The 11,916-nt window shown below is 32.7% G+C and overlaps 1 protein-coding gene across 2 annotated transcripts in view; it reads left to right on the plus strand.

Moving 5' to 3' along the window:
- The window catches only part of LOC106461534 (sodium-dependent dopamine transporter-like), an 85,974-nt gene that overhangs the window by 60,324 nt on the left and 13,734 nt on the right, over positions 1–11,916 (plus strand). For both annotated transcript variants that reach the window (XR_002611000.1, NM_001314098.1), the window contains 4 exon segments: positions 4,682–4,781; positions 5,379–5,479; positions 5,984–6,151; positions 11,682–11,732. Coding sequence is in view for 1 of the 2 variants with exons in the window: in NM_001314098.1 (NP_001301027.1) it covers positions 4,682–4,781; positions 5,379–5,479; positions 5,984–6,151; positions 11,682–11,732 (420 nt within the window). In the remaining variant the exon portion in view is untranslated.

Here is an 11,916-nt window from a genome sequence, read left to right on the forward strand (position 1 = left end):
CATATCTGTATCGTTTTGCATAGGAATAGTCAACGTAACAAGAGTAAGTGTAGCTTCTATGTGAGAGGGTTAGTTTTGGAACAACACATGTATAGTCTTGTTTATAAATTTGGGTTACTCTAATATATCTGTTGTTTGATTTGGTTTGTTTGTTTGTTTTTGAATTTCGCGCAAAGCTACACGAGGGCTATCTGCGCTAGCCGTCCCTAATTTAGCAGTGTAAGACTAGAGGGAAGGCAGCTAGTCATCACCACCCACCGCCAACTCTTGGGCTACTCTTTTACCAACTGTTTGATTTGGAGATTGTAATATCATTACGTATACTTGGGTTACTCTAATATATCTGTTGTTTGATTTGGAGATTGTAATATCATTACGTATAATTGGGTTACTCTATTACATCTGTTGTTTGATTTGGAGATTGTAATATCATTACGTATACTTGGGTTACTCTAATATATCTGTTGTTTGATTTGGAGATTACGTACAATGAGAATAAACTTCAACCGGTATATTATAAATTCACTTTCATGTGATTGTTATGTAATCTTAACTCTCAGATTACACAGGTCATGATCTTCTGTAGCGTTTACACACTTAGAATCTGATGAAAGTATTGTTAAACTATATTTATTTTTACTGTGTATTTCTTTTTACCAGTTCTAATTTCACTTCATTTCTGTATCCCAACCCAAGAATAATGACATAGAGTAAACCTACAAGCGCTACTTGAACTCACCAAATGTTACACAGTACATTGGTAACATATTTATTCTTTCCCTTTTTTCACTAGAATACACTGGACTATCAGTATTGTAGTAGTAAACTGTATTATCCGTGTCACCTAGCTCAAAAGTTGGCGGTGGGTGGTGTTGACTAGTTGCTCTCCCTCTAATCTATCACTGCTAAATTAAGAACGATTAGCGCAGGTAATCTTCAAGTAGCTTTGGGCAAAATTCAAACCAAACCGTTTGTTCAATAAATGTAAAACTTTTTTTTTTTATTCTAACCAAACAGTTGAAATGTAGAATAGTTTGTTCGAAACATTGTACTGGCAACCCAATACTATATAAGCTGTAGTGGACGATATTTTTTGGGAAGAAAAGTCGTCCCTTATTATCTACATGTACCTGCATGACAAACCCAGAATGTGAAAATCCCAATTTTGTTCTCAGTGATGAGGTTTTACAATTTCCAATGCAGGGCTGTCCCTTGTACTTAATGGCGTTGAAAAATGAAGAATATGGATAATCCTGGGGCACCAGGATCATTCAGAGACCTGCAATAAATCGTAATTCAGAAGGGTAAGTAAAAAGCGGATGTTTTGTAACAGATGAGGACACAAGTTCAGCGGTAAAATCCGTCGACGTGTCAAGGTAGCAGTAACGAACCTAATTAGGAAGGATATCTGTCTGGAAAAGCGAAATAAGTTACATGCACACATGTTACTTCCACGACATATCCGTTCAACCGTCACATACCTCAAGCAGCTGCAGAATGAAACATGCATTTATGTTATTCCACATAAAGGCATACCAGTCAAGTTGCCGGACGCAGCATGTACTGGGAAGCTTTCTTCCTCGTGCGCTGGTGGAATTGTGGAAAGTTGCAGAGAGGGGGAGTATACTTTGAACATGCCAGTCTTAAGAAGGAGCCTTTTGCAATGGAAAATACTCAGTAGGATTATTGTCAAGAAGTACGGTCGTCAGATAAAGCAAGACCGAAAGTGACGACATCAACTGTAATGATGTGGCGCAACTTCAAAATCGTATTAATATAACACACTCAACCTCTGTATAAATCAAAGTTGTGAACATGCATTACATCTTGTTAAATAATTAACCAGTCAAAGCTGTGAACATGCATTACATCTTGTTAAATAATTAACCAATCAAAGTTGTGAACATGTATTACATCTTGTTAAATAATTAACCAATCAAATCTGCGGACATGTTTTACAGCTTGCTAGTGCACATATGTTCTAGAATTGTATAAATACTTAACCAATCAAGGCTGTGAACATGTTTTACACCTTGTTAGTGAACCTGTGTTCTAGAATTGTATAAATACTTAACCAATCAAGGCTGTGAACATGTTTTACACCTTGTTAGTGAACGTGTGTTCTAGAATTGTATAAATACTTAACCAATCAAGGCTGTTTTACACCTTGTTAGTGCAAGTGCGTTCTAGAATTAATTTAACACTTAACCAGTTCAAGCTATGAAACATACCTCACACCTAAGTAAAACTTTTTGTTACTGCATTTTTACACACCTATATATTTACAATATTTCATCTCTGAATAACATACATCTACTTATATCTACATACACTTTATTTGACTTTAGATCTGAATTCTTCAGGTTTGAAACATTCTGATTCTTATCGAACAAATTCACTGATTTTTCAGTATTGAGATACAAAATTCTATACCTTGTAATCAGAATTTCTTTGTTAATTTTTTGTTGAACTACAGTTGTAAAAGAACAAAATCAAATATTTACTATTAGGCTAAAGGAAATTTGTTTTACACCTAAGAATGCGTTTTGTTCACAACAAAATCAGTTTATTTATATTTTTAATATTAGTATTACCCCCATTTCGTTGCTAACTTTTCTTTTATCGCTCAATTGTAAGCTCAATAGCTTATAACGTTAAAACTCGGGATTCGACGCCCCGCGATGGACAAAACGCAATTAACTTAATGTGTAACTTTGCGATTGACAACAAATCGGCCAACCTTTTACTAACTGCCCTTTCTGCCATCTAGTGGCGAGCTTTCATACTTATTCTTTGTTGAGCATTCTAATAAGTGTGTGCGTTAGATATATGAACGAAATTTTTTCTATTTCGCAAATTCAACTTGTTCTTTAACCAGGTCTGCAACATTATTTTTTTTAAATAATTGTTCCATACATTTATTTGATTCAAGTTATTCTTAGTCCAATAAAGTCGTCTAAATCTTTTATTATTATGTAGATCTTAACTTTGAATTTTACTACTTAAATCTAAATATCGTTATTTTACGAATATAGTTTAACTTTGTTCTTTATTATATAATTAATAACTTTGTTATTTACTGCACAGACGATTTTTTTTTATTTTTCTGAAAGTTTTGTTATTGCGATTTATCAGGAACGTCTTTTTTTTCGTTATGCAGAACTTATCATTGTTATTTACTAAGTATATCATAACTTTGTTATTTACTGAGTTGACTATTACGATGTTATTTAGTTGTTGTTTTTCATCTTAACTAGTTAGTAAACTTGTGAATCTTAACTTAATTATTTGCTGTGAAGATCTTAACTTTGCTATTTACTTGTGTTTATATTTGTTATTTACTTGGTAGATTTTTAACCTTGTTATATATTAAACTCATTTTTACTTTGTTATTTACTGCACTCTAAATTTATCACTTACCAGTTAGATCTTTGTTATGTTCTAATTAGATCCTAACCTTGTTATTTACTGGCTAAATCGTTTCTTTGTTAATGTTTGGATCTTGACTACATTATTACTTATTCGGTAGACATTTATATTGTTTTACTCTTTGTATTTTAATTTTAACCTTTGCTTCGAAGATTTTAAATTTGTTATTTAGTGTTTAGGTCTTTACTTTTTACACACTGGTTAAATCTTTATTTTATTATTTACTACGTATCATAAGTTCATTACTTCTGGAAATGTTTCATTATATTATATATGTCGTAGACCTTAACTTTGTGAATTATTAGATAGTTCTATCTTTCATATTCACTTCAAAGATTTTAACTTCATTATTTATTGCTGAGGCTTTAGCTTCATTATTTACTGCTTATTATTAACTTCATTATTTACTGCTTATTATTAACTTCATTATTTACTGCTTATTATTAACTTCATTATTTACTGCTGAGATATTAACCTTATTATTTACTGCTTATTATTAAATTCATTAGTTACTGCTGATTATTCACTTCATTATTTACTGCTGAGGTATTAACTTCATTATTTACTGGTGATTATTAACTTCATTATTTACTGCTGAGGTATTAACTTCATTATTTACTGATGAGATATTAACCTTATTATTTACTGCTGAAGTATTAACTTAATTATTTACTGCTAAGGTATTAACTTCATTATTTACTGCTGAGATATTAACCTTATTATTTACTGCTGAGGTATTAACTTCATTATTTACTGCTGAGATATTAACCTTATTATTTACTACTGAAGTATTAACTTAATTATTTACTGCTGAGATATTAACCTTATTATTTACTGCCGAGGTATTAACTTAATTATTTACTGGGTAGATTTTATTAACCTTGTTATTTACAATATTATCCTTAACTCTATTATTTACTTAGCAAGTTTATTTTGTTTTATTTGGGGTGCTGATTCATTTTGTTTCATTCGGGATGTTGTTTATTTTGTTTTATTTGGGGTATTGGTTCTTTCCCACAGTGGATCAATGCTACAATCCGGGATTCATTTCCTAGTAGTTGACAGAATGCATATAGTCCATTGTGTAGCTTTGCACTAAGAAAAGAATAATAATATTTTGATTCTAAGATTTGTATTTAGTGGAAATACCTTTTTAATATTTAATGTATTGATCTTGACCGTTTTGTTAACTAGGTAGATATTTACATGACCTTTAGAATATGCTCAAATTAATTTATAAAATTTTCTATAGGGTGGTGGCTACATGATGTACTGGTTTGATACTTACTCAGCAGGGATTTCTCTGTTGTTTTCTGCGTTGTTAGAGGCCATTGGAGTAGCTTGGATCTATGGTAGTTGTTGTTGTTTTTTTCTAATCAAGAATTAAAATAAATTCTTCTGTAGTACTTTCATAAAAATAAGTATCTTTGTTACTAAAAATGGTCCTAACTGATAAACAGTTCTATTTTTAAATAGCTCGATATTAATTTGAAAATTTCAAAACTCTTTCGATGGCCCAAGTAACTGTTTTTTTTTTAGATTATGATTTTCTAAGTTTTAAGTTTTGTTCTAACATTATCATGTATTAAACATGAATAATTTTCTCATTTCTTAATCAGGGCTGGATTAGTTGCTTTACCTTGCAATACTAAAACGTTTCACGTATTCTTTGTTTTCAATTAAATTCTAAAGGAATGTTAGAAAATATTTATTTGGAGGGTTTTCAAATATTTCATAACTTTCAATTTTAAACAAGAGTGTTATAAAAATTCTAAAACAGTGAAAAGATTATAGAATATCTGGAGTGGAATATTTCAATGTTATTTGTGCGGCATTCTCGTCTCCCTCTCTTCCTTACTTTGTGTTTTAAATCCCCGTTCCTTTTTAATGTTTCCATATATATATATATATATAATATACCTAACCACTAACGTTACTATACTTTGTAGGTTTAGAAAACTTCTGCGAAAACATAAGAGAAATGCTTGGCTTTTTTCCTGGCCTTTTCTGGAGATTGTGCTGGAAATTTATCAGTCCTATTTTTCTGGTGGTAAGTAAAAGAGAAAGACATTTTGACCATTTTGCTAGATTCAATATTAATGATATTAAAAAAGTCGTAACTATTTGCTGATTTCGTACAGATCTTCTGCCCGTTTGATTATTTCTTTCATATATTTTAATGTCGGATAAATAACTGATTTTTTTATTTAACTGTATTGGTTCTGTTTTAGAGTAGTGCTTTTCGTGTTTTAACTAATATTTTCTATTGTTAAATAAAACTCAGTTGCTTAAAATATGAAGAGTTTCATATATTTAAAAAGGCTCAAGTCCAGTACCATTAGACAATTGAATTAACGTAAAAAAAGTCATGCTAACTTTCTTTTTCTTTTCACTTATCTTTGGAACTATTGTTATTCAAATCTCTTTTGGCCTATTAACATTTCTCACATTTATTCCTTTCATCCTTTGTAAGTGTAACCCTAATTTGATTCTTCTTCAGTGAGCTTTAATGTAGCTTTTTGGTGTATTTAACAACTAAAATATCCAACAACAGGCAATAATAGTGTCGGCGATTATCACCAATCCACCACTGATTTATCAAAGCTATAAATATCCCGAGTGGGCTGTGGCTCTGGGATGGACATTTGCACTCTCTTCTGTTATCATTGTTCCAGTGGTAGCTTGCTATAAGCTGTACAAAGCCCGTGGTAGTTGTACTGAGGTGAGTAATTACAATTCACGTTTTTTATCAAAAAAATATAATAAACTGTATCACTGTCTCTAAATAACTGGAACTTAAGAAATGAAGAAAAACGTATCTGGCATTTGTGGTAAAAATAGCAATAATTTATAATTGTGAAATAAACATATTTATTTACAAACACCTGAATGTTTACAGTGAACTAAATTATTAAAATGAATTAAGAAGTTTTATAATGTTTCTAAACAATGGACTGAAATTTTGCAATAAATTGAATGTTTGAAATTGGATAAGTAATTAAAGTGAATGGAATGTTTATTTATAAACAAGATACTTACATCATCTAAATATCAAAAATTAATTTGAAATCTAAAGAAACCTAATAATTACAATGAAAGAAAAATTGATAATAAATGAATATTTGCAGTGAACTAAATATTTACAGAAAACTGACTGCTTACAATGAAAATCAAATTTACTCTTGTAACAGTTTTTATTGTTGGACGTCTTGGATCTTCCTGTAAAAAAGAAAAGTGTAAAGTCCAATTCACTTAATGATAACGAAATCATTTTATTTCTTGAATTGCAGATCTAGACATTAGCATATTTATTGTATTTAACAGGCCTAAGTTCACAGAAGACGCTACTACAACAATTCCATACATACTAATATTCGATTATCTCTATTCCTTCGTCAAATCACAAAGACCATAATCATAGTACAGAAGTAACTAAATAACAAACTGAATCAATGAATATTTTACAACTCAATGTAACTTAATAATATACTCAATAATCATCCACTTTAGTTTAATCTGCGTTCTATCTGCTTTAGACTCAACAATCAAACTCTAGCACATAACCTAAACCACTAGTTCTCGAACTTTGTCATAGTAAGCCTCCTCAAGTTACTGCGCCCTCCCCTCATAGTTTATTGAAACAACACAACAAACTGAAAATCTTATATGTTGCAAAAAAGAATAATAAAGTAGAAAGGCTTTGATCCGTGTAGTTAAAATTGAAATATCTTTATTTTAAAATTTAATAAATTAATATAGATATATAACTTTTTTCAAAGAATCTAACTTTACTTAAAAAATGATACAACTTGTGCCTCCATAGACATATTTCCGTACTCCACAGTTTGAGAACCATTGACCTAAACTAACCTAACAATGGCCTGACACACGCACAGCGAATCAGATTACACTAGACTCAACAACCAACGCGAGTATTAAATTTAGTTATTTGTTAAAGCGATAGTTTATCATACGTTGTGTAGTTCAACAGTTACGAATTGGTGATTGCTATATTATTGCTTCATGTTACTAGAACCTTCTGAGTTTTTCTCGTTGTTGTAATTGAGTATTATTGTATCGTAAAATCTAGTAGTGTGTGGAATATTCTAGACCTCCGCCGGGGTATAAATATACGTCGAAAGTTTAGTTCGAAAGTTAGATATAGACTGCATTTAGCCATAAAGAGCATATAGTGGCGATTTTTAAAGTGAAATTATCACAGACTAAAAACAGAGTAGAGAAGAATAATTCGTCTTGTCAAATTGTGTTTTAAAGTAATTGAACCAGTCTGTGTGGACTTTGACGAAAAAGAGAAAATTATTTAAGGTTCCAGATACAAATGTGATAACCAATAGTGTAATGAACACTTGTACATTTGACTTGTTTTAATATATTATTCTAAAACAAGTGGACTGCGTGCTGTTTGTGTATTGTTGAAATTTATTGCCAACAAGTCACAGACACCCACTGTAAAGAATCCGGCCCATATATAAAAACCTGACAAGTATATACATAAATAGACTGCAAGAGGTGCGGGGGGAGCAACAAAACGCATGTTTAGGAAGGGTGGCAAAATCAGAAGTTTGCACACAACTGCTCTAATACTAAACATTTAGAACATAATTACTTTGACAATTAGAATAAAGTACTTGCCTCTTGAAGCTAGAACATACCCAGGAACCCACATAGAGAGTAGGGTACAGAAGTAACACAACATAGATCCTCCTGATTGTTAATTGTTCAGCACCGCTACCTGGCTGGTCAATAATTGTATTTCCTATACCAGCCTATTTGCTGTCACATGAAATGCTGTTGACAGTTCATTGGACACTACCAACTCTTGTGTATTCACGTTCGGGAGAATTGGATTATGTTTATGTAGAAGAACAAGGTTTTTGTGAGGGCTGATTGTTGGTGCTAGAAATTCCACTTTCTTTTTGTCTTCGTTGTCAATGTACGTTTCAAATAATGCTTCAAGTTCCCATTTGGTAGGAAAGAAAAGACTTTTAATAAGACCTTGTAACTCTGAGGTGTGTCCACATATCATTGTTGGATTGATCATTTCCTTGCTAGCCAGGAAAATATTGGTTGTTTCTTTCTTCTGGTTGAGCCTTACCGGTTAAAGAAGTTTTTTTTTGTTTTTCTGATAGCGTTCTTGTGAATGGCACTGGGGACACCTCTTCTTCAAATGACAATTGAAGGCACTCATCTGGTGTTCCTAGTGCCATTAGTACTGAACATTTGTATCTATTGAAACCAATGTAATGTGGTCACTGCTTCAACATCTACCTGGGTCTCAGGATTAACTGTATCTTTCGGGTTATTTGTGAAAGCTAACATTTCACGTGGCATATTTCTAAAAGTTTCAAGCTCAAGTGAAATGGCCAGGAACGGAAATTCTGAAGTTTCATTTACAAGTAGGGAAAGTTGAACTGAGTGTCAACTTATTAGTTGTACAGCAAACACTTGTTATAACGTACAATGTGCCTTAGTTGTTCATAGTTTTAGACATCCAAGTTATTGTAAGTAATAAAACTGACGTTCTGAGAGAAATAGATTTTGTATATTTGTGGACACACATGTGTTATCATGGTAAAAACTAGGTGGTTGTCGACATCACATGACCACCTGCAGTGTTCTGATACAAGTATAGCCAGAGCTGGAAGTTTTAGGTCATAGGTTTAGCAGTTCACTCCTGTGTGTGTATAACTCTTACAGAATACTTTTACTGTTGAGTACCCAATAACTCGGGCAGTAAAGATCGCCACGTTCATTCACTCATTACTCTGGTTGTCCTAATAAGTGTAATTGATCGTTTAGTAGAAAACATCTTAAAGTAAAATTACGTTCAATAAAGCAAGAGTGATTACACTGAATACACACCCCATTACTTACACCACCAGGTAATCGGAACATAAGGGCATAGTTATCTTTTGTACATTCAGAAAATAATTATTTTAAATTCCAAATGCAGTCTTGCAATTAAATTTTCCTGGCCTTTGCTTTACTTAATCATCCTTAGATGTATTTACCACATAGCTACATCTCACCTACTCCACAGGATAGGCTTGCAGAAAACTCATGTAGTAAGTTCATCCCAAAGATGCATGTGTCTGGATCAAGATCAGCTACCATTCTGAATAAATATCATTAATAATAGCAAGTCACAGCCATACATCGCCAGTTACCTATACCTCATCTCCACTAGATAGCACAAAATTAGTGTTTACTGACTTGATTTATGGATTTTCTAGAAGCTACAAGAATGAATAAAGTCTGGCTGGTCTAGCATCGACTCACATCCACTTATGATTACCGATACAAACCAGATTGTACTCGATCCAGTTTTAGCTGGATCTTCACTGTGTCCGTCCAGGCTAGTTACCGACCTCGACCTGAGGCAATCTAGTTTAAAGTAGCTGAGCTTACAATTCTGACAGCTCACCCCTTATCATTTTGCTGCTGCCATATGCCAATCCAACGAGATGTTTTCTGTTAAGTTCCTTTCGGCACTCAAACTTATATTCAATGTCCTAGCTGCCTACAGTGAAAATATGAATCTCAGCTTTTACGAATATGTTGACTATAATAGTTGTCTCACTATATCTGATGTTCAACTTTCTTGTCTCATGATTGGATCTCTTCTTTTCTGATAATCTACAGCTTATTCTAATCGTGTCTGAGTTGAGACATATTCTGAAAGATGTAGATCGTTCTCGATAGTGTGCCATATAAACTTAGCCATAGTAATTGTTGTAACTGGCTTTTCTTGGTTTGAGGTTTTACTAAATTACAAATCTTATTACAATCGACACAGCTTCAGTTGCTGTAAAACGGTTTATTATCCCTAAATAATCAGAATAAGCTTACTCGTAGAACCTCAATGAATTTATCTAAGAGGACATCCTCATGGTCAGTTTCAGTCGTGTATAGAAATGTCTTGCCATCTAGACTGTACAAACCATCAGTGTAAGCTGAAACTCCTTTATAGAGTCCTCTGTCTTTAGTCTTCAGCTCTGCTCTATGAATAGTACGACTTTCTCTTACAAAAAATATCTTCCGTAATTACATCTCGACAATACTGACGTTCAGTCCTATCTAGGGCTAGACCATCCAGGGTTAGCAGAAGGCACCGTGTAGTTAGTTCTTGCGTCCAAACGTATTATGTAGCTACTTGTCTCCATTACTTCAGGAATATATTCAAATTTTACTTTGTTGCTATCCTTGAAAACTGTAAGATTTTTTTACCATTCCCTGCTGTGAACACTAAGGAAAGCTAACCTGTATTAGTTCTTTGATCAAGTAAAGCTGGTTAATTTTACACCTACAATGGTGCTGAGCTATGACTTGTGACCTCTATTTCTATGTGGATGTGTAGCACCTGGGTTAACTTTACACCAATAATGGTGCTGAAATATGAATTGTGACCCCTATGTCTATGTGAACGTTTGACATCTGTGTACTGTCAGGTAGATGACGTACTGCTCCTGTTGTTTAATGGACATGTTGTCAAACCACTAAATTGCATACTGAACACTCCATCTATGGGTAATTACATCAAGTCCTGGCTATCCATCATTTATTCTGAGTTCACCTAATTTTTGTTTCACTAAATGTGAAGTGAACATGACTGATAGAGTGAACCTATTAACTGCTCCTCTCTCTGTCTCTCTCATGTGCTGTAAATACTTCATCCGAGCATTTGGAAATAAGTATGCCAGATGATGATGGGGAGATCCTATTCTGTATGTTCTCTCCATGCCAGATGATAGGGACTGGTTGTCATGGCATAATATCTCAGATCACAAAATCAACAGTTGAAGTACAGGGGTGCTATACTTCGCATCATTCCAAATTAGTCCAGGGTTTGTCTCTTCTTCTCTGCTGTAGCTTCATGATTCATGCCCGAGAGAAGCAATTTTTGTTATTTGTAAAAAGTAACAAAAAACATGAATTATTGGAAGGTGAAGCTATGCAGGCAAGAACGCGGCATCCTCAAAAGTTGAAATTGGTTTAGGTTAGTTGTTAAAGTTTGACGTAACTGTACCAGTAATGTTTGATATTAACACTAATTACTGACATTGCCAGCCAATATAAAAATGTTAATAGAAATATAAAATACTTCTTTAACGTTTTACAGATGGTTATTTTCGAGAATATGTTAAACTATCCTGTAAATAGTAATGAAAAATGAAAGTTCTTTTAAAACTAACACATTGTACAATTCAAATTTTCTCTCTTTTTGATTTCAGAGGCTTGCCAAAGTGATTACTTCAAAACAAGATGCAAAGAAGGCAGATAAGGTAAATGTAAAACAATTTTCTGTTTGATTTTTTCTATCAAATATTGACTTTCAACAAGCAGTAACATATGTCTTGTTTCATGCAGGAATTTTATTTTTTTTACAGAAAGCTTTTTATTGGAAGTTGGTTTATTGTTAAAATCATAAATAATATTCAACGTTAAACTGGTACACAATTAAAAACA

Source organism: Limulus polyphemus, unplaced genomic scaffold (genome assembly GCF_000517525.1).
Source record: "Limulus polyphemus unplaced genomic scaffold, Limulus_polyphemus-2.1.2 Scaffold981, whole genome shotgun sequence".
Lineage (NCBI taxonomy): Eukaryota > Metazoa > Arthropoda > Merostomata > Xiphosura > Limulidae > Limulus > Limulus polyphemus.